The sequence below is a fragment of the Gobius niger genome (genome assembly GCF_951799975.1).
Source record: "Gobius niger genome assembly, chromosome: 13".
NCBI classification, from domain to species: domain Eukaryota; kingdom Metazoa; phylum Chordata; class Actinopteri; order Gobiiformes; family Gobiidae; genus Gobius; species Gobius niger.
The window spans coordinates 305,001-328,634 of NC_136864.1; the positions used below are offsets into that span (position 1 = coordinate 305,001).

The following is a 23,634-nucleotide window of genomic DNA, read 5'->3' on the forward strand; positions in this document are numbered from 1 at the left end:
AGATGTCGGCCTCGTCCGTCTGCACGCAGCCTTTAAGACAGGAGGTATTTATTCATATGCAGACAGGAAATATATGTTCATACGCAGCCTTTAAGACAGGAAGTACTTATTCATACGCAGACAGGAAATATATATTCATACGCAGACTTTAAGACAGGAAGTACTATTCACAAGCAGCCTTTAAGACAGGAAGTACTATTCACAAGCAGCCTTTAAGACAGGAAGTACTATTCACAAGCAGCCTTTAAGACAGGAAGTACTATATATTCATACGCAGACAGGAAATATATGTTCATACGCAGACTTTAAAACGAGAGTAACACAGGTCAGTGCGCAGTCTGGATAAATATACACATGTGTGAGCGCTCGTGGATGGTTTCAGACGCCTGTGATGATTAGTTTTCATGTTAAGCCCAGTTGGTTTCTGCCAAACAAACACATCAGATTAAGAGAACAGCTGCTACAAAGCTGGAGTCTCCCGAACATGAAGGTGTCGGACCCTCCAGAGGCTGCAGTTGTGCATAAACCTTCTATCCGGCCTCCCCTAAACTGTTCACTGAAGCTGAAGCAGAAACGGCTGCAGTGGCTCAGAAATACATGAGACTCATTACAGTCGTGTTCCCTGATGAGGCCGTGTGACCCTGGAGGGTCAGATGGATGGTTGGTGAATGGCCACCATGTCTGCTGTAAAGAATCCCTCTGCATCACTGGCTGCTCATGATGTGGACCCCCTCCTCCCCTGATAAACATGAGTCAGCGCGCAGCCTGGAGAAACAGGTTTGGTGTTGGTGTGATCGTCTGTTCACCGCCTCAGGTTATGAACAGGTTTAGACTCTTTCTCAGAGACGGGGCGTGGCCATCGTTAACCTTTGTGAGGGGTCAAAATGTGGGGGGGCAGGACGTTCACCAAACTAACTGTCATTGTGTTTGTCCCATTCATTTTAACTCTGTGCTCTGAAGGGGGTGCTATTGCCCCTCATCGCAGAAACCAAACGCGTATCTGTTTAATATAAAGTTATTAAGTACCCTCTCTGAGGCCCGTCCTCCTGGTCGCCGTGGTGACGGCCTGTTATTAATATAAAGTTATTAAGTACCCTCTTTGAGGCCCGTCCTCCTGGTCGCCGTGGTGACGGCCTGTTATTAATATAAAGTTATTAAGTACCCTCCCTGAGGCCCGTCCTCCTGGTTGCCGTGGTGACGGCCTGTTATTAATATAAAGTTATTAAGTACCCTCTTTGAGGCCCGTCCTCCTGGTCGCCGTGGTGACGGCCTGTTATTAATATAAAGTTATTAAGTACCCTCTCTGAGGCCCGTCCTCCTGGTCGCCGTGGTGACGGCCTGTTATTAATATAAAGTTATTAAGTACCCTCTCTGAGGCCCGTCCTCCTGGTCGCCGTGGTGACGGCCTGTTATTAATATAAAGTTATTAAGTACCCTCTCTGAGGCCCGTCCTCCTGGTCGCCGTGGTGATGGCGCTCCTGAAGATGTTGTGGCAGAGCGTCTTCTGCAGGACCTGCTCCACAGTCTTGAGTTTGGTGAAACTGTCCACGATGAAGACGTGTTTGTTCGCCGGGTACGACGCCATCTTGTCCAGCTCCTGCTTGTTGGCGTTCTTCACGCCGAGCGCGTACACGGTCACGCCCGCTCGCCGCAGCTCCACGCCGGCCGCCGCCACGTCGTCCTGGAAACGCCACAGGTTAAACACACATTCTGATGATGACTGTGATGAAACGTGCGTCTGACCTGGGACTCGCCGTCCGTGATGACCACCGCCACCTGCTGGACGCCCTTGCCGGCGCGGCTGCCCCGCAGCGCCGTGAACACGCTCTGGCGGGTGAAGTTGAGCGCTTTGCCCGTGTTGGTGCCGCCGCCGCGGTACGGCAGGATCTTGATGAAGTTCAGCAGGTCGGTCTTGTTGTTGAAGCTGTCCAGGTAAACCTGCGCCGTGGGGCGGTCGTTATACATGACCACGCCCACTCGCACGCGGGTGGGGCCGACCTCCAGACCACTGACCACCGAGTGCAGGAACGTCCGCACCAGCTGGAAGTTCGGCGTCCCGATGCTGCCGGACTCGTCCACGATGAACACGATGTCGGCCAGCTTCGCCGAGCGGCAGTCTGAGGTCAGAGGTCAGAGGTCAGAGAGGACAGAGACGAGAGGTCAGAGAGGTCAGAGAGGAGAGAGAGGTCAGGGAGGTCAAAGGTCAGAGAGGAGAGGTCAGAGACGAGAGGTCAGAGAGGAGAGGTCACATTTGGGAAACATATCCACTACAACAGTAACAGGGGCCTCAGAGGCAACACATTTATTTACTCCTGTGTTTTTCGTATCTAAACCCCATTATCTGGGCCCCAGAGACTTTTGGATCATTATCTGGGCCCCAGAGACTTTTGGATCATTATCTGGGCCCCAGAGACTTTTGGATCATTATCTGGGCCTCAGAGACTTTTGGATCATTATCTGGGCCTCAGAGACTTTTGGATCATTATCTGGGCCTCAGAGACTTTTGGATCATTATCTGGGCCTCAGAGACTTTTGGATCATTATCTGGGCCTCAGAGACTTTTGGATCATTATCTGGGTTTTGAGAAACCCAAATAAGATCAGACCAAAATCACAGTTTGGGAGATTTCCAAATGTACAACATGGAGTTCATCGCCAATGTCCATAAATGTGGGAAACATGTTGAAAAATGAGAACAATAACTAAATAATAAAAATGGAGGAAAATGATCAGAATGAAATGTTTCAGATCCGTAATGACTGTGTGTTACTGTGTGTGTGTGTGTGTGTGTGTGTGTGTGTGTGTGTGTGTGTGTGTGTGTGTGTGTGTGTGTGACTGTGTGTTACTGTGTGTGTGTTACTGTGTGTGTGATGTGTGTGACTGTGTGTTACTGTGTGTTACTGTGTGTTACTGTGTGTGACTGTGTGTGACTGTGTGTGTGGCTCTGACCTCCGCTCACGGCGTCCTCCACCTGCTGCTGCTCGAACACCGCCTTCAGCGTGGGTGTGTGTGTGTGTGTGTGTGTGTGTGTTTGTGTGTGTGTGTTTGTGTGTGTGTGTGTGTGGCTCTGACCTCCGCTCACGGCGTCCTCCACCTGCTGCTGCTCGAACACCGCCTTCAGCGTGGGCGCGATGTTGGGCACAAACTCGTAGGAGTGAGTCGCGGACGACACCACCTTCATCTCGCTCATGGGCGCCCCCAGGGACACGCCCACCACCGTGGCGCCCGCCGTCTTCACCACGCGCGACGCCTTGTACACGGAGTCGTCGGACGCCTTCCCGCTCAGCACCACCAGGTACTGCCTGAAGCCCTGCTCCGCCCGGCTGCCCGCCGCCTCCGTGAAGAAGGTCACCGCCGCGTGCTGCAGCGCCGCGCCCAGGTTCCTCTGCTCGCCGGGCTGAGGACGCCGCAGTCGGAACTTCCTCACGTCGGACAGAGTCTGCTCTTTGGTCTGGTGAGCGTTCAGGAGGAACTCCGTCTTCACCGTGGAGCCGTACTGAGCCAGACCCACCCTGTAGGCATCAGCGCCCACGTTCAGCTGGTTCACCAACCGGGTCAGGAACGTCCGCACCTGCTGGAAGTCCGTCTGAGAGAGGCCGCTGTCCACCAGGAAGAAGATGTCCGCGAACTTCTCCGCCAGCGCTGGAGACAGAGCAGAGCGTGAGGAACAAGAACAACACGGCCTCCTAAAACCAGCGCTGGAGACGGAGCAGAGCGTGAGGAAACTTCAACTAAGAACAAGAACAACACGGCCTCCTAAAACCAGAGCTGGAGACAGAGCAGAGCGTGAGGGAACTTCAACTAAGAACAAGAACAACACGGCCTCCTAAAACCAGAGCTGGAGACGGAGCAGAGCGTGAGGAAACTTCAACTAAGAACAAGAACAACACGGCCTCCTAAAACCAGCGCTGGAGACGGAGCAGAGCGTGAGGAAACTTCAACTAACAAGAACAACACGGCCTCCTAAAACCAGAGCTGGAGACAGAGCAGAGCGTGAGGGAACTTCAACCAAGAACAAGAACAACACGGCCTCCTAAAACCAGAGCTGGAGACAGAGCAGAGCGTGAGGAACAAGAACAACACGGCCTCCAAAAACCAGCGCTGGAGACAGAGCAGAGCGTGAGGAACAAGAACAACACGGCCTCCTAAAACCAGAGCTGGAGACAGAGCAGAGCGTGAGGAAACTTCAACTAACAAGAACAACACGGCCTCCTAAAACCAGAGCTGGAGACAGAGCAGAGCGTGAGGAACAAGAACAACGCGGCCTCCTAAAACCAGAGCTGGAGACAGAGCAGAGCGTGAGGAAACTTCAACTAACAAGAACAACACGGCCTCCTAAAACCAGAGCTGGAGACAGAGCAGAGCGTGAGGAACAAGAACAACACGGCCTCCTAAAACCAGAGCTGGAGACAGAGCAGAGCGTGAGGAACAAGAACAACACAGCCTCCTAAAACCAGCGCTGGAGACAGAGCAGAGCGTGAGGAAACTTCATCAGCAGCTTTCTAATCTTGTGTTCAAACCTGTGGCTGAGGGACAGATTTCTAACGTGTGACTGAAATCAGGAGTAAACTTTCCTTTTTCAAGTTTTTCTCGATGACTCATCACCAGTGTTGGAGAGAATACTTGAAATTGTATTTAGTTACTGAATACTCGCTTTAAAATGTATTTTGGAACATGTTCAGTTACTTTGTCTATTCAGAGTTCTGTGTACTACGGAGGCCTGGAAGAGACATTAGACAAAAAAAATTTGAGGGGTGAAAAATGTTTTAGATTATAAAAACTAAAACTAATAATTATCTCGGGGTAAAAAAGAAAATGTTTTGAAGAAATATATAAAAAAAAAAATATATATATATACATATTTTTTTCCCCAAAAAATATTATCTCGGGGTAAAGAAATAAATAAATAAAAAGATAATTTCTTTTTGAAGAAATATAAAAAGTGTCTTTTTTTCCCCTCCAAAAAATATCTCGGGGAACGTGATAATTATCTCAGGGTAAAAAAAGAAAAGAAAAAAATATATATATTTTTGAAGAAATATTTATTTTATTTTTTTCCCAACAAATTATCTTGGGGGAATGTGAGAATTATCTCATTCCCCCAAGATAATTATCACGTTCCCCCGAAATAATTTGTTGGGAAAAAATATATAAATATATTTTTATTTTTCTTAAAAAAAAAAAAAAAATTCACCCCTCAAATATTTTTTGTCTAATGTCACTTCCAGGTCTCCGTAGTATTCTGAATACTTTTAATACTATCACATTTATTCCCCGATATGAACTCTCTTTGCATTAAGAGAAACTCTTTAACTCTTGGCCAATGGAGCAGCAGATACGGCATCATGTGACACTTTTAAATCTTTATTCAATTGTAGGAGGAAAAACACCAAGATTAAAAGTTCTTCATGATGTGAAAATCGAGCTAAAATGTAATGACTGATACTGGAAAGTAACTGTAATCTAAATACTCTCAGATGAATGAGTAACTTTACCAGAATACAGTTACTCAAAATGAGTCTCCCCCCTCTCCCCCGTCCTCACCCCTCTCCCCCCTCTCTCCCCCTCTCTCCCCCCTCTCTCCCCCCCTCTCCCCCCCTTTCCCCCCCTTTCCCCCGTCCTCACCCACTCTCACGTCCTCCATGGACACACACACGGTCTGCAGGAGTCCGTCCGTGAGCCTCTCCCCCCCTCCCTATCCCCCCTCCCTCCCCCCTCTCTCCCCCCTCTCCCCTCTCTCCCCCCTCTCTCCCCCTCCCCCTCTCCCCCCCCCTCTCCCCCCTCTCCCCCGTCCTCACCCACTCTCACGTCCTCCATGGACACACACACGGTCTGCAGGAGTCCGTCCGTGAGCCTCGACAGGGCCTCGTACGAGTCGATCTTCAGGATGAAACGCTGGAACGGTCGTGAGGCGATTTCCTGCAGCTGCGCATCATTGGCCTGTCCCACCCCGATGGTGAAGACCAGGACCCCCGCCTGCCGGAGCGCCTGGGCCGGGGCGAGCACCTAAAGAGGAGGTCACAGTGAGACTAAGACCAGGACCCCCGCCTGCCGGAGCGCCTGGGCGAGCACCTAAAGAGGAGGTCACAGTGAGACTAAGACCAGGACCCCCGCCTGCAGGAGCGCCTGGGCCGGGGCGAGCACCTAAACAGGAGGTCACAGTGAGACTAAGACCAGGACCCCCGCCTGCAGGAGCGCCTGGGCCTGGGCGAGCACATAAAGAGGAGGTCACAGTGAGACTAAGACCAGGACCCCCGCCTGCCGGAGCGCTTGGGCCGGGGCGAGCACCTAAAGAGGAGGTCACAGTGAGACTAAGACCAGGACCCCCGCCTGCCGGAGCGCCTGGGCCGGGGCGAGCACCTAAAGAGGAGGTCACAGTGAGACAAAGACCAGGACCCCCGCCTGCCGGAGCGCCTGGGCCGGGGCGAGCACCTAAAGAGGAGGTCACAGTGAGACAAAGACCAGGACCCCCGCCTGCCGGAGCGCCTGGGCCGGGGCGAGCACCTAAAGAGGAGGTCACAGTGAGACTAAGACCAGGACCCCCGCCTGCCGGAGCGCCTGGGCCGGGGCGAGCACCTAAAGAGGAGGTCACAGTGAGACTAAGACCAGGACCCCCGCCTGCCGGAGCGCCTGGGCGAGCACCTAAAACATGCTTTAATATGGTAATATAGAAGCAAAAATAAACATACTCTACAAAAACACAAAGTGAGGTACCCCAGCTTTAAATGCTCATCACAATGGCCTCTCCTGAGCATGTGGTACCTGGTCTAAACCCTCCTGTGGTACCTGATCAGTGGAGTCTCCGTCGGTGATGACCACAGCGATCTGGGGTACCCTCTGGTCCGCCCGGCTGCCGGCCTCGGCGGTGAAGTAGTTGGTCCGGATGAAGTCCAGGGCCTTTCCGGTCTCCGTGCCCCCGGTGCGGTACGGGACCTTCTCCAGCGCCTCCAGCAGGGCGCTCTTCTCCAGGTGCTCTTTGAGGAGGAACTCCTGATACGGCTCGTCGCTGTACTGCGCCAGAGCCACCCGCACCTGGACGAGCGAGAGCAACATCAACAACCACAGTTTGGAAGAGTTTGGGAAAAAGTCGATTTTTTTAGTATCTAATTTATTCCAAAACGTAACCAGACCCCCCCCCCCCCTTATTTAACTCCTGTTCCCCCCCTCCTCCCCGTCCTCCTCCCACTCCTCCCCTGTGACACTGGTACTCTGCCATAGGAAACATGGGAGAAAAGTGACAGTGGTACTCTGCCATAGGAAACATGGGAGAAAAGTAACGCTCGTACTCTGCCATAGGAAACAAGGGAGAAAAGTGACACTGGTACTCTGCCATAGGAAACATGGAGGAAAGTGACACTGGTACTCTGCCATAGGAAACATGGGAGAAAAGTGACACTGCTACTCTGCCATAGGAAACATGGAGGAAAGTGACACTGGTACTCTGCCATAGGAAACATGGAGAAAAGTGACACTGGTACTCTGCCATAGGAAACGTGGGAGAAAAGTGACACTGCTACTCTGCCATAGGAAACATGGAGGAAAGTGACACTGGTACTCTGCCATAGGAAACATGGAGGAAAGTGACACTGGTACTCTGCCATAGGAAACATGGGAGAAAAGTGACGCTCGTACTCTGCCATAGGTCTCTTTACCTTTGGTCAGCTGAGTGACCTCCCCCCTCCTCCCCTGTCCTCCCCCCTCCTCCCCTGTCCTCCCCCCTCCTCCCCTGTCCTCCCCCCTCCTCCCCGGTCCTCCCCCCTCCTCCCCCCTGACCTTGTCCTCAGCGATGTCCAGTCCGCTGATGACGCTGCGCAGGAATCCTCTCATCTCCTCGAAGCTGCTCGGCCCGATGCTCGACGACCCGTCCACCAGGAACACCACGTCAGCCACGGTCGCTCTGGCACATTCTGGAACGAGCCGTTAGAAGAGTCAGAGGTTCTACTCCCGACCACCGACTCAGAGGTTCTAATGCTGCGTCCAGATGACTGGAACTGAGAAATGTCCCTCCTTCGACTCTGGAGCCGCTCAAACCAGCAGCTTCATGAATATGGACAACATAAATCTTTACATTTATCCGTCAGCTTTGGATTTGGAGCCGTTTTTCTCCAATCTCGAAACTAAATCAAAGCCATTAGTACAGTTTCATGCTTTTGTTATGAGTGAATGACCCTGAGAAAGGGGCGTTAACAAGTTTTATTCTTCAGCTTTTGATCTTTCCTTTGTACGTTTCTTAGTAATTATATGTCACAAATTATTCCTGTTTATTTTTACACAAATATCTCAAATAAACATTGAAATGAATGAAATAAATATGTATTTTTCCCCCTGGAGGAGGACCAGCATCCCTTAATCTGCCATAGGAAACATGGAGAAAAGTGACTCTGGTAATCTGCCATAGGGAAACATGGAGAAAAGTGACGCTGGTACTCTGCCATAGGGAAACATGGAGAAAAGTGGCTCTAGTACTCTGCCATAGGGAAACATGGGAGAAAAGTGACATTGGTACTCTGCCATAGGGAAACATGGGAGAAAAGTGACACTGGTACTCTGCCATAGGGAAACATGGAGAATAGTGACACTAGTACTCTGCCATAGGAAACATGGAGAAAAGTGACACTAGTACTCTGCCATAGGAAACATGGGAGAAAAGTGACACTAGTACTCTGCCATAGGGAAACATGGAGAAAAGTGACGCTGGTACTCTGCCATAGGGAAACATGGAGAAAAGCGACACTGGTACTCTGCCATAGGGAAACATGGGAGAAAAGTGACACTAGTACTCTGCCATAGGGAAACACGGGAGAAAGGTGACACTGGTACTCTGCCATAGGAAACATGGAGAAAAGTGACACTGGTACTCTGCCATAGGGAAACATGGAGAAAAGTGACACTGGTACTCTGCCATAGGGAAACATGGAGAAAAGTGACACTGGTACTCTGCCATAGGGAAACATGGCAGAAAAGTGACACTGGTACTCTGCCATAGGAAACATGGAGAAAAGTGACACTGGTACTCTGCCATAGGGAAACATGGGAGAACAGCGACGCTGGTACTCTGCCATAGGAAACATGGGAGAACAGCGATGCTGGTACTCTGCCATAGGGAAACATGGAGAAAAGCGACGCTGGTACTCTGCCATAGGGAAACATGGGAGAAAAGTGATGCTGGTACTCTGCCATAGGGAAACATGGGAGAAAAGTGACGCTAGTACTCTGCCATAGGGAAACATGGGAGAAAAGCGACACTAGTACTCTGCCATAGGGAAACATGGGAGAAAAGCGACACTAGTACTCTGCCATAGGGAAACATGGGAGAAAAGTGACACTAGTACTCTGCCATAGGGAAACACGGGAGAAAGGTGATGTGATGTCCTGGACAGTGTTGCCACAGACTACATGAAAAAGTAATCGGATTACTGATTACAGAGTTAAAAAGTAACTTAGTTATTATACACCTAGTTCTGGTACTTTATGCTTTTTGTCATTTTATACTAAATGTTTTTTTTCTCTGTGTTTTTAAGAGAAGCACTTTGGTCGGCCAAGTGTTGTTGAGCTGAGTGACCTGTCTCTTTACCTGAGTGACCTGTCTCTTTACCTGAGTGACCTGTCTCTTTACCTGAGTGACCTGTCTCTTTACCTTTGGTCAGCTGAGTGACCTGTCTCTTTACTTAAGTAACCTGTCTCTTTACCTTTGGTCAGCTGAGTGACCTGTCTCTATACCTTTGGTCAGCTGGGTGACCTGTCTCTTTACCTTTGGTCAGCTGGGTGACCTGTCTCTTTACCTTTGGTCAGCTGGGTGACCTGTCTCTTTACCTTTGGTCAGCTGGGTGACCTGTCTCTTGGCCTCCTCGACGCTGGTGCAGAGCGTTTGCACCACGTTGAGAGAGATCTCCTGCAGCGCTCCGAAGTCGGACACGCTGTACACGTTTTGGTCTGCGATCTCGCGCAGCTGCTCCTCGTCGGCGTCCTTGATGCCGATGGCGTAGATGACGATGCCGCGTTTCTTCAGCCGCCGCGCCTGCTCCACCACGTCGTCCTGGGACTTCCCGTCGGTGATGACCACGGCGATCTGAGGCACGCTCTGCCCCGCCCTGCTGCCGGCCACCGCGGTGAAGGCCTCGTCTAGCAGGAAGTCCAGGCCCAGCCCGGTGTGCGTGCCCCCGCCCATGTACGGCAGGCGGGCCACGGCGTCCAGGATGCGCTCTTTGGTCTGGAAGGTGTTGAGGTGGAACTCGGAGCGCGGCGTGTTGCTGTACTGCACCAGCCCCACACGCACACGCTCAGGCGACACGTCGAAGCCGCTCACCAGCGACCACAGGAAGCGACGGATCTGCTCGAAGTTCTGTGTCCCGATGCTCCACGAGCCGTCCACCAGGAACACCAGGTCGGCCACGGCCTCCTGCGTGCAGACTGAGGACCACGCCCACGTCAGACCAGACACCGGACCAGACATCGGACCAGACATCGGACCAGACATCGGACCGGACGTCGGACCAGACGTCGGACCAGACGTTGGACCGACTCTAGTGAAGCTTTGGTGAAGCTTTGGTGAAGCTTTGGTGAAGCTCAGGTGAAGCTTTGGTGAAGCGTTGGTGAAGCTCAGGTGAAGCTTTGGTGAAGCGTTGGTGAAGCTCTACTGAAGCGTTGGTGAAGCTCTAGTGAAGCTTTGGTGAAGCGTTGGTGAAGCTCTACTGAAGCGTTGGTGAAGCTCTACTGAAGCTCCGGTGAAGCTCTACTGAAGCTTTGGTGAAGCTCTAGTGAAGCTTTGGTGAAGCTCTAGTGAAGCTCTGGTGAAGCGTTGGTGAAGCTCTACTGAAGCTTTGGTGAAGCTTTGGTGAAGCTTTGGTGAAGCTCTGGTGAAGCTCTAGTGAAGCTTTGGTGAAGCGTTGGTGAAGCTCTACTGAAGCTTTGGTGAAGCTCTACTGAAGCTTTGGTGAAGCTCTAGTGAAGCGTTGGTGAAGCTCTAGTGAAGCGTTGGTGAAGCTCTCGTGAAGCGTTGGTAAAGCTTTGGTGAAGCGTTGGAGAAAAGCGTGAGGCGTGAGCGGCCTGAGTTGAACAGTTTGTGACTGACTGTTTTCGGCGCAGGCAGTGGCAGAGTGGTGAACGTTCAGACCAAACGAGTCAAAGTGAGTTCAGAATTATCTGGGACGGAGCTCAGAGAAAAGAACTGATGTTTGGGGTGACACGTCTTTCTACCTTCTAACTTAGGCCTTGATCCTGCACCACAACCATAACCCTAACCCTAACCATAACCATAACCCCATTTGTATGAACTTAATAAAGCCAACTGGAAAAGAACAACTGATCTAAACTCTTCCCTCGTTTTTGTCACATTTTTGATTTGTTGAAACGAGTTGTGGCCAAAACGCAACAAAAAATCCATAAAAGTGACTAAAACTTGACAACAAAAACTAGGAAGGAGTTTAGATGAGTTCTGTAGGTCTTAGCTTTCAAATTACTCTGGCCTAGAGGCTGTGAGCTCCAGGTAAAGCGGAACTGGCTGACCCTCTGTGCATCATCATAACCACTGTCCATCTGCTAACGACCTGACGAAGCGGATCCAGGACGGTTTACATCTGCTAACGCCCAGATGAAGCGGATCCAGGACGGTTTATATCTGCTCTGACTCGTTTGGTCTGAGCGAACCATCAGGCAGAAGCACAGATAAACAGCTCCTACAGTGTGTGACCAGCGTGGCCGTTGTGTGACCAGCGTGGCCGGTGTGTGACCAGTGTGGCCGGTGTGTGACCAGTCTGGCCGTTGTGTGACCAGCGTGGCCGTTGTGTGACCAGCGTGGCCGGTGTGTGACCAGTGTGGCTGAGCAGTCAGACCCCCGTGACCCCGTGACCCTGGACCTCACCTGTCCGTTGTGCCTGGCTGGACCGGCTCAGGACCAGGACGTGGAGCAGCAGCAGCAGCACAGACCCTCGAGGCGCCATCTCCAACATCCTGAGGAGAATCAGACGTCAGTGATGCGTCACCAGCGGGCCCTATTGTGCATGTTTAGTGTTTGAACAATATAAAAACTGCCAAAAAGAAGAAGACTCAATAAGACAGCATCCAAAGTTCCATTATTACAAACTTCTCTGTGGTTTTTACTGCTTCACTCACAGCCGTCCTCATGGGTTCAGATATGTTTGGAATGTTATCTGTGAGTTCTTCAGCTCTGAGCTTCAGTTACGGCTGGAGGAGGCGCTGGATCTGGAGGAGGTGCTGGATTGTGATTTAATCCCGACATCATTTTGGAGCCAACGCGATAGAGATTTGGAAACCTTTGTGTGTCGGAAACTAGAGATTTCAGTCTTAAAACGAGTCCTGCAAACCTGGTTCTTAAACATCTAAAGTGACATGAGAAGTGGAATCTGCAGGTTCTGATGAGAAAAGATAAGAATAGCTTGATAATAATAATGATGATTATAATTAAGTACAATAGACCCTTTAACTGCTGACATCATATGGAGGCAGGAAGTGCCAGTGATCAAGAGAAATAAGATTAAACTAAAACTAGCGATTATAAGTGTAAAACTACAACTAAATAATGTGGTCCTGTTGTGGCTTAAGGTGCCAGACCAAGAGGAACCACATTTGAGACGATAAAAAAAAGTTGATTTGATGTTTCCAAAAACAGTTAAACATTTGTTTATCGTTACCATGACAACAGCTCCAATTGAAATAGATTCCTGCCTCCAGCTGAGCCCGGAACGTTTACAAATAACTAAAGGGTCTATTAGGCAGATTTAAAGGTCAAGAAGCTTCAGAAAAGGCCACTTTCTGCTGATGCTGCCAGAACCACAGGACAAAACACTGTGTGGGGGCACGGTGGCACAGTGGTTAGCTCCGGGTACTAAAACATGTACCCATGTAGATTCCCTTCTGTCGGTTGTGTGCAGAGTCAGTGATGTGGATATAGTGTATGTTTGTCTCCCTCAGGCCTCGGGGGTGTGGATATGGTCGTGTTTAGAGTCGGTGATGGTGATATGGTCGTGTTTAGAGTCGGTGATGGTGATATGGTCGTGTTTAGAGTCGGTGATGGTGATATGGTCGTGTTTAGAGTCGGTGATGGTGATATGGTCGTGTTTAGAGTCGGTGATGGTGATATGGTCGTGTTTAGAGTCGGTGATGGTGATATGGTCGTGTTTAGAGTCGGTGATGGTGATTTGGTCGTGTTTAGAGTCGGTGATGGTGATTTGGTCGTGTTTAGAGTCGGTGATGGTGATTTGGTCGTGTTTAGAGTCGGTGATGGTGATTTGGTGTATGTTTGTCTCCCTCAGGCCTCGGTGATGGTGATTTGGTCGTGTTCAGAGTCGGTGATGGTGATTTGGTGTATGTTTGTCTCCTCAGGCCTCGGTGATGTTTATATGGTCTCGTGCAGAGTCGGTGATGTGGATTTGGTCGTGTTTAGAGTCGGTGATGTTTATATGGTCGTGTTCAGAGTCGGTGATGGTGATTTGGTCGTGTTTAGAGTCGGTGATGGTGATTTGGTCGTGTTTGTCTCCTCAGGCCTCGGGGGTGTGGATATGGTCGCCTGTAGAGTTGGTGATGTGGATTTGGTCGTGTTCAGAGTCGGTGATGTGGATTTGGTCGTGTTCAGAGTTGGTGATGGTGATTTGGTGTATGTTTGTCTCCCTCAGGCCTCGGTGATGGTGATTTGGTCGTGTTCAGAGTCGGTGATGGTGATTTGGTGTATGTTTGTCTCCTCAGGCCTCGGTGATGTTTATATGGTCTGGTGCAGAGCCTCCCCTGGGCCTGTGCGGCTCCGTCAGACCCTGATATGGAGAAACTCTGCGGCGGCTCCGCCCAAACCCTCCATCACTCTGAAACATCTGCTGTCACAAACACCGAGTGTTTCATAACGAAGACTTTAAATCATCAGCTCTGATTAGGAACAGACACAACTCAAAACATGCACAATAGGTTCCTCCTCCTCAGTCAGTGAAGAATGAATCATGTTTCTTTGGAGTTATGGGATGAAAGTTTAAAGTTGGAGTCTGATTAAAACCCTGTCGTTTCTTTCCTTAAATGACTTCACTTTAAAGTTCCCTCCTCTGTGATCCGCCTGGGCGACTGAGAGCTCACTGTAAAAGCCTGTGCAGACTCTCGGTGACGAGGCCTGTAGACCAGCGGAGTTCATGTGAGTGGAAACCGCATTACCCACGATCCCCGGGGGCTGCCCACTTCCTGTGTCTGCCACATCACACGAGGTTCGGTTTAAAGAAGTGTCAGAGAAATAACTCTGTGAAAATGTGTCTGTGCGGAAACACCAGGATCGAACCAGAGTGGGTCCGTATGCCTCAGTGCATGAAGCATTCTCCAGCTCACATGGAAGGGTTTAAGAGCGTTTTCTCTGATACCACTTTGTACCACTTTACCAGTACTTTGGTATGAGTATTTGCTGATACTGAATACAATACGATATAATACGATATATGTTTAGTTGTGATGTTGTGAAGGCTGGAGGTGAAGTTAGTCTGGATTCATCTGTTTGGTTTTTCCCTCCACTCGCAGAGGAGGAAGTTCTGAGCTCAGAGGAACAACTTTAGTAACTGTTACACTCTGTATGTTATTCATGTTGTAGCAGCAGAACCTGAGCAGCAGAACCTGAACAGCAGAACCTGAACAGTAGTAAAAAAGAAATCTCAACAAAACGAAACACAGATAATGACATTTTTAAAAGCCTTAGAAATAAAGTGGTAAGTGAAAAAACTGCAGACTTTGTGCATGTGATGGAAGAATCCAAAGGAAACAGTGCTTGTCTTTGGAAACATACGCATAGACTGACTAACAATGATTCCAAACAAGAAGCCAGATCCACAACACAACTAAATATCGATGGCAAACTGATAACTGACCGTATGCAAATGGATTTTTGTTCTTAATACCTATTTTGTGACATCAGTGGAACAAAGAGCAGCATCTTTTAAACCAATGAAACTCAATGAAAAAACAATAAGCCCATGGGGAAAATGCATGTTCTATTGCACAAACAAATGAGGCTTCTATTAAACAAATAATCAGTCATCTTAAACCGTCTAAAGCCAAGGATGTTTTCGGATTAGATTCTAACTTTGTCAGAAAGCACAGAGATTCTTTATCTGGTAAACCTGTCAATCACTAGTGAGAAATGTCCACAGAAATTAAAACAAGGTCTTATCAGCCCAATGTTTAAAGCTGGAGATCCTGATCAAGCGTGCAATTACAGGCCGGTTTCAATTCTTCCAATTTTCTCCAAGGTAATAGAAAAAACTGTTTCAAATCAATTAAACGATTATCTCGAATATAATAATGTTCTTCATCCAAAGCAGTTCGGCTTTAGGCCAAAATATTCAACAGAAATAGCAACCTGCTACTTAATAGATACAATTAAAAAAGATCTGGACAGAGGGAATGTGGTCGGTGCCGTGTTCTTAGACCTTCATAAGGCCTTTGTCACTGTCGACCACCTTGTCCAAAGCATAAATCAAAGCAGTTTAATTTTCAGAACAAACTCTGAGCTGGTTTACGTCATATTTGGATTCCAGGACACAGAGTGTGAAAATCAGTGGCACGATATCTGGAAGTCAGGAATACAAAATGGGGATACCGCAAGGCTCCATCCTGGGTCCCATCTTATTCTGTCTTTATATTAATGACCTTCCAGACATTTGTACTGAGGCTGAGTGCCAGCTGTATGTTGACGACACTGTCATCTATGTCTCAGCAAAAACTCCACAGAAAACTGTTAAACAGACACATGATCAGGGTCTCCCAGGGGCTGGAGGATCATTGTTTGTCTTTAAGTTCTTCTAAAACAGTGTCTGTGCTTTTCATTGAGGCAAAGGTCTATGGACAGCTTTCACATACAAATAAATAACAAAAATATTGAAAGAGTAGATGATTTCAAATATCTTAGTAGTTGTAGACTCCCATCTTAAATTTAAAGAAAATAACTAAGACTATTAGGATTCATTTGAATTGTTTTCGTTTAATAAGAACTTTCACGCAATGATCCGGTCTCTGTGTGGGGCCGAGCTCACCAGTCCAGTATGAAACGTGTGGTCTCTCTGTACAAACATGATGTGGCACTACTGCAGAACTCAAGAGAAGCATCATCTGTTAAGTTTTTAAGAAGTTCTCTATGGTTCAATTTGTTTTTAATTGTGTCAACAACCTCGCTCCCGATATCGCTGCAGGAATGACTGAAACATGTGCAGCTCACGGGATCGTCACCAGGGGGCGCTGTCAGTGGAGACTCAGACCTGATCCAGACCTGATCCAGACCAGGTCCTGATCTGGGTCCTGATCCAGACCGGGTCCTGATCCAGACCGGGTCTCCGCTGCAGCTGCTCCTCCGTGCTGAACATTATGAACATTACACATCAGAGAAACTCGCTGATCCTAAACATTTGCAGCTGTGCCAGATGTTTGGTCCAAACACGGCACAAACCGAGATCCTGAGCACGTCCGACCTCTGACCTCCATCAGCAAAGTGTTTACGGCTCCACAAACTTCTCCATCTCCCCCTGTCAAACACAAACCACCAGCTCCACCACCAAGCCACCGTGAAGGAGCTCCAACACGGAGGAGCTTCAGACCTGGAGGAGCTGAACTCAGACGTGAAGGAGCTCAGACCTCTCAGCTGTGAGGCTCAGACCTCTCAGCTGTGAGGCTCAGACCTCTCAGCTGTGAGGCTCAGACCTCTCAGCTGTGAGGCTCAGACCTCTCAGCTGTGAGGCTCAGACCTCTCAGCTGTGAGGCTCAGACCTCTCAGCTGTGAGGCTCAGACCTCTCAGCTGTGAGGTCCAGCTCTCTCTCAGACTCTGGTTCCTCTGGAGCGATAAAGACAAACTCCATCAAACCAAAGCCTCGCTGTAAAAATCCCTGATTAGTTTCGCTCGTGACTTTGTTTTGAAAAGGACGAATCTCTCATTCCTGATTTTATCCTGGACTTAACCTGGACTTAACCTGGACTTGACCTGGATCTGAGGAAACATCTGGAGTCAGCTTTGACTTTCAGTGAGAGACGCTGTAGAAAGTCTTCTTGAAAATAAGTTTCTGTTGTTCTTGATTTGAGCTTCACGTCCCTGAGGTGAAATATTAGGTCTGAGATCAAGATGAAAGAAATCACTGACACGTGGAAAGACCTTCAGTGACCTGTTGTACATGTTTTGTCTGAATCTAAGAGTCAGTATTTCACCTCAGGGACAGATTCCTTTAAAGGGACAGGCCAGCGTTTCTCCACACTGAGATATGTTCTTACCTGAGCTGTGACGAGTTCTTTAGGACCTGTCTGATCTTCAGTCACGTAAACACAGCGCAGACGCCGTTAGCATTTAGCCTGGAGTAGTTTCAAACTCCTCCTGGTATTATTAGGCCTTACAATATAGTTCCCCTTTTATCCGCTTAGAAAATCCACATTGTTTAATTGTGTGTAATTATACTTTGTAGTGGAACACTTCACGTAACCATATTTAAATAGGGGAAACGTGGAAGAGCTTGGTAGCTTCTATCTTGACCTGTTTTGGAGCTATAGAGGAGAGAGGGAGAGGCTAAATGCTAACGCCGTCTGCGCTGTGTTTACGTGACTGAAGATCAGACAGGTCCTAAAGAACTCGTCACAGCTCAGGTAAGAACATATCTCAGTGTGGAAAAACGCTGGCCTGTTCCTTTAAGGGAACTCAAGAACGAAAGAAACTCATTTCAAGGGCAGGAACTGGACTAAACCAGGACTAAACCAGGACTAAACCAGGACTAAACCAGGACTAAACCAGGACTAAACCAGGTCTGAAGGACTGAAGGACTGACCCAGGTCCAAGTCTGACGGACTGAGAGGAAACAGAATAAACACAGATCTAAGTGTTTACATCAAACATCCGTCACTGAACAACTGTAAACATCTGGACTTCACTGCAGTATATACAGTATGTACTTCACTCTGAGTACTGCAGTATATACAGTATGTACTTCACTCTGAGTACTGCAGTATGTACTTCACTCTGAGTACTGCAGTATATACAGTATGTACTACACTCTGAGTACTGCATACTGTAGTACTCAGAGTGAAGTCTAGATCAATGTTTTTCAACCTTTTTTGAGCCAAGGCACATTTTTTTCATTGAAAAAATCCTGAGGCAGAAAATATTAAAAACACATAAACCTGAAACCGATATTCAGTCGTTCACATCAAAGTGTCTTGAATAGGAACAGGGTATAGTCTCACTACCCACAATGCATCAGTCACCGCTGCCTGCCGCACCTGCATCACTAAGTCTCTTGTTTCAAAGAGCGACCTGTGGAGCATTTATGACACGGTGACTCTGCTCTAGAAGCACCGACTCCAAACAGACTCGGAAACGGTGCAACATGTGCCGAGAATAATCAATATGTTTAAAAAAACAACGAGGTGAAATTGGATAATTTTCCAAGGCACAGCAGACGATCTCACACGGCACACTAGGGCACACTAGGGCACACTAGGGCACACTAGGGCACACTAGGGCACACTAGGGCACACTAGGGCACACTAGGGCACACTAGGGCACACTAGGGCACACTAGGGCACACTAAACCCGAACCCGGGACCCAACACACCGCTGCAGAGGTCTGACCTCACAGTGACACAGGCCTGGGGCCTAAACCAGGCCTGGACTCGGCCTGGACTCGGCTGAATTCCTGGATAAATATCTGAGGAAGTCTCTGATGAGGAATTTCCTGAACCCGATCAGATCCTGAGCTGAGAGAAAACACGGACCTGTATCCTGGTTTAGACCCGGTTTAGACCTGGTTTACAGTGGAGTTAGTAGGAGTCAATATCCTCCTCTAAACTCCTCTAAACGTCTCCAACGTCCAAAGTCCATTTGTCTTTTTCTCTAAAGTAAACTCAGACCAAAAAAGGCAGGGACCAAACCAGCACTAACCCAGGTCTGGGCCGGGTCTGGGCCTGGTCTGGGCCTGGTCTGGGCCGGGTCTGGGCCGGGTCTGGGCTTGTTGCCGCGGAGACGCTGAGGCCTTGATGAGGTTTAGATGAAGAGTCTGTTCCGTGTCTCAGAGACAGGATCGTTCATCACTTACAAAGAGAGCCCCCCTGAGCCCCCCCTGAGCCCCCCCCCAACATTAACACACATGCACATGCACTGACATCATCATCATCATCATCACCCCCCAATCTCTGCAGCTGAATCTGTGAGGGGGGTCCAGGGGGGCTCAGGAGGGTCGCTGATCTGAAGACATTACACTTAACATGAGCGACCCTCCTGAGCCCCCCCTGGACCCCCCCCCACACACACACACACATACTTAACATGAGCGACCCCCCCTCTAACACACATGTTCAAGGCCGTCACAGACCCCCCCCCCCCCCGGAGGGCCCCGAAAATGAGCCTGAAGTCCATCTGGATCCAATCCCCATCAGACCCGGACCAGAGCGGGACCAGAGCGGGACTAAACCAGGACTAAAGCAGGACTAAACCAGGACTAAACCAGGACTAAACCAGGACTAAACCAGGACTAAACCAGGACTAAACCAGGACCAGAGCGGGACTAAAGCAGGTCTAAACCAGGTCTAAACCAGGACCAGAGCGGGACCAGAGCGGGACTAAACCAGGACTAAACCAGGACTAAACCAGGTCTAAACCAGGACTAAACCAGGACTAAACCAGGACTAAACCAGGACCAGAGCGGGACTAAAGCAGGTCTAAACCAGGTCTAAACCAGGACTAAACCAGGTCTAACAGAGCGGAGGAGTGCAGGGCCAGATGAAGTGATCGTCCGGTTTCAGCTCCAGTAAAAACAAAGTGATAAAAAGATAAAAAGCATAAAGAGGATCAGTTTCAGCCTCACTGAAGCCTTTGTTTCCCCAAAACTCATCATGTCCCACACTTTAAAGTCCTGAGAGCCGGCCCGGGACAGACGTGACCCAAACATCTGGGCCACACTTTGGGAACCTCTGCACTGAAGAAAGACACCAACAAATAAAGAAATAAAGTAAGAAATAAAGTAAGAAATAAAGGAAGAAAGTAAAAAAGGTCTTAACATAATAAAGTTCTCGGGCCGTTTCCAAACATGGTCCAGGAGAATCATCTAAAGACGCTCCTGACACTGAGCGAGTCCTGAACCCAGAGCAGAGGCTCAGTGTCCAGGTGTTTAGCGTTTAAAACATCTGCACACATGTTCATCAGTGTTTACATAAATGTGACTAAACCAGGACTAAACCAGGACTAAACCAGGACTAAACCAGGTCTAAAGCAGGACTAAAGCAGGACTAAAGCAGGTCTAAAGCAGGACTAAAGCAGGACTAAAGCAGGTCTAAAGCAGGACTAAACCAGGACTAAACCAGGTCTAAACCAGGACTAAACCAGGGCTAAACCAGGACTAAACCAGGTCTAAACCAGGACTAAACCAGGACTAAACCAGGACTAAACCAGGACTAAACCAGGACTAAAGCAGGACTAAACCAGGACTAAACCAGGACTAAACCAGGACTAAACCAGGACTAAACCAGGACTAAAGCAGGACTAAACCAGGACTAAACCAGGACTAAACCAGGTCTAAACCAGGACTAAACCAGGTCTAAACCAGGACTAAACCAGGACTAAACCAGGACTAAACCAGGACTAAACCAGGACTAAACCAGGGCTAAACCAGGACTAAACCAGGACTAAACCAGGACTAAACCAGGGCTAAACCAGGACTAAACCAGGACTAAACCAGGGCTAAACCAGGACTAAACCAGGTCTAAACCAGGACTAAACCAGGACTAAACCAGGACTAAACCAGGACTAAACCAGGTCTAAACCAGGACTAAACCAGGTCTAAACCAGGACTAAACCAGGACTAAAGCAGGACTAAACCAGGACTAAACCAGGACTAAACCGGGTCTAAACCAGGACTAAACCAGGTCTAAACCAGGACTAAACCAGGACTAAACCAGGACTAAACCAGGACTAAACCAGGACTGAACCAGGACTAAACCAGGACTAAACCAGGACTGAACCAGGACTAAACCAGGACTAAACCAGGACTGAACCAGGACTAAACCAAGACTATACCAGGACTAAACCAGGTCTAAACCAGGACTAAACCAGGACTAAACCAGGACTAAACCAGGGCTAAACCAGGTCTAAACCAGGACTAAACCAGGACTAAACCAGGTCTAAACCAGGGCTAAACCAGGACTAAACCAGGTCTAAACCAGGACTAAACCAGGACTAAACCAGGACTAAACCAGGGCTAAACCAGGACTAAACCAGGACTAAACCAGGGCTAAACCAGGTCTAAACCAGGACTAAACCAGGTCTAAACCAGGACTAAACCAGGTCTAAACCAGGACTAAACCAGGTCTAAACCAGGACTAAACCAGGACTAAACCAGGACTAAACCAGGACTAAACCAGGTCTAAACCAGGTCTAAACCAGGACTAAACCAGGTCTAAACCAGGACTAAACCAGGTCTAAACCAGGACTAAACCAGGGCTAAACCAGGACTAAACCAGGTCTAAACCAGGACTAAACCAGGACTAAACCAGGACTAAACCAGGACTAAACCAGGACTAAACCAGGACTAAACAGATGTAATAAAGTGAGACTTACTGTGAGTCCAGATCAGCACAGTCCCAGGTCCATGTACGGACTGATCCCAGAGAGGAGGTGAGGGGGCCAGGAGGCGCAGGTCCTCCCCCCCCAGGACCGCCCCAACACCCCCAGGACCGCCCCAGCTCCCGCAGGACCGCCCCAACACCCCCAGGACCTCCCCCCAACCCCTCCAGGACCACCCCCCAGCTCCCCCAGGACCCTCCCTTCACACCTCCACAGAGCCAGCCCCCGGACACACTTTTTTTTATTTTTTATTTATCTATTGTTTTTTGTTTTGTTTGTTTTACTTTGTTCTTTTTTTATTTTTTTTAACCATGTTTTTTTTCCAGATTTCTTAATTTACATTGTTTTCATTTTCGCCATGTTTTTATTTCTTCTTGTGGGTTTTAGAAGCAGCCTGAGCCCCCGGACCCTGACCTCCATCATCATCATCATCATCATCACACCTGTGAGGCCACAGCGCCCCCTGGTGGAACCATGAGCGACCTGAGTGAAGCCTCAGAGTCTGAATCACTGACACTGAGACTGGAACAAACTCTACACAAACACCTGGAACAAACTCCACACAAACACCTGGAACAAACTCCACACAAACACCTGGAACAAACTCCACACAAACACCAGGAACAAACTCCACACAAACACCTGGAACAAACTCCACACAAACACCTGGAACAAACTCCACACAAACACCTGGATCCAGAGGGTTATTATGAACATGACATATTTGTCCCTTGAACTTTAACTTTCATTGTAGTTTCAGTGTTTCTGGTTCTGGGAGAGTCGGCTCTGGCTCTTCTTTTCTCTCTCCTGCTTCTCATGTTGTGCTCTCTCTAAATGGACCACACATAAAAAGAGTGAGCACGCCCCCTGGTGTACAGATGCTGTTTGTGCAGAGGAGTTTTCAGCTGCAGGTCTGAGGAGGAGACAGAGGGAAACTATATGATCTACAATCCTCAGACCCTCAGACTCTCAGACCTCAGACTCTCAGTCCCTCAGTCTCTCAGACTCTCAGTCCCTCAGTCTCTCAGACCCTCAGACCCTCAGTCCCTCAGTCTCTCAGTCCCTCAGACCCTCAGACCCTCAGACCCTCAGTCCCTCAGTCCCTCAGTCCCTCAGTCCCTCAGTCCCTCAGTCCCTCAGTCCCTCAGACCCTCAGACCCTCAGACCCTCAGTCCCTCAGTCCCTCAGTCTCTCAGTCCCTCAGACCCTCAGACCCTCAGACCCTCAGTCCCTCAGTCCCTCAGTCCCTCAGTCCCTCAGTCCCTCAGTCCCTCAGTCCCTCAGTCCCTCAGTCCCTCAGACCCTCAGACCCTCAGACCCTCAGTCCCTCAGTCCCTCAGTCCCTCAGTCCCTCAGTCTCTCAGTCCCTCAGTCCCTCAGACCCTCAGTCCCTCAGACCCTCAGACCCTCAGACTCTCAGACCCTCAGACTCTCAGTCCCTCAGTCTCTCAGTCCCTCAGTCCCTCAGACCCTCAGTCCCTCAGACCCTCAGTCCCTCAGACCCTCAGACCCTCAGACCCTCAGACCCTCAGACCCTCAGTCCCTCAGTCCCTCAGTCCCTCAGTCCCTCAGTCCCTCAGTCCCTCAGTCCCTCAGTCCCTCAGTCTCTCAGACCCTCAGTCTCTCAGACCCTCAGTCTCTCAGACCCTCAGTCCCTCAGTCCCTCAGACCCTCAGACCCTCAGACCCTCAGTCCCTCAGTCCCTCAGTCTCTCAGACCCTCAGACCCTCAGTCCCTCAGTCCCTCAGTCCCTCAGTACCTCAGACCCTCAGTCCCTCAGTCCCTCAGTCCCTCAGTCCCTCAGTCCCTCAGTCCCTCAGTCCCTCAGTCCCTCAGTCTCTCAGACCCTCAGTCCCTCAGACCCTCAGACCCTCAGACCCTCAGTCCCTCAGTCCCTCAGTCTCTCAGACCCTCAGACCCTCAGTCCCTCAGTCCCTCAGTCCCTCAGTCTCTCAGACCCTCAGACCCTCAGACCCTCAGTCCCTCAGACCCTCAGTCCCTCAGTCCCTCAGTCTCTCAGACCCTCAGACCCTCAGACTCTCAGACCCTCAGACCCTCAGTCCCTC

General features: G+C 49.4%; 1 protein-coding gene across 1 annotated transcript in view; it reads right to left on the reverse strand.

Annotated features, from left to right (window-relative positions):
- Positions 1-21,588, reverse strand: part of col6a4a (collagen, type VI, alpha 4a) — a 105,341-nt gene extending 83,753 nt beyond the window's left edge. Inside the window, exons 1-10 of the mRNA XM_079570267.1 lie at positions 21,563-21,588; positions 11,860-11,948; positions 9,813-10,409; positions 7,773-7,906; positions 6,786-7,031; positions 5,798-6,005; positions 3,072-3,641; positions 1,744-2,117; positions 1,435-1,681; positions 1-30 (exon numbers count right to left, since the gene is read on the reverse strand). The exon at positions 1-30 is cut by the window's left edge and continues 296 nt beyond it. Of these exons, the coding sequence (XP_079426393.1) occupies positions 1-30; positions 1,435-1,681; positions 1,744-2,117; positions 3,072-3,641; positions 5,798-6,005; positions 6,786-7,031; positions 7,773-7,906; positions 9,813-10,409; positions 11,860-11,947 (2,494 nt within the window). The 5' untranslated portion in view covers position 11,948; positions 21,563-21,588. The remainder of the gene's footprint in view (positions 31-1,434; positions 1,682-1,743; positions 2,118-3,071; positions 3,642-5,797; positions 6,006-6,785; positions 7,032-7,772; positions 7,907-9,812; positions 10,410-11,859; positions 11,949-21,562) is intronic.
- Positions 21,589-23,634: the final 2,046 nt, after the last annotated feature.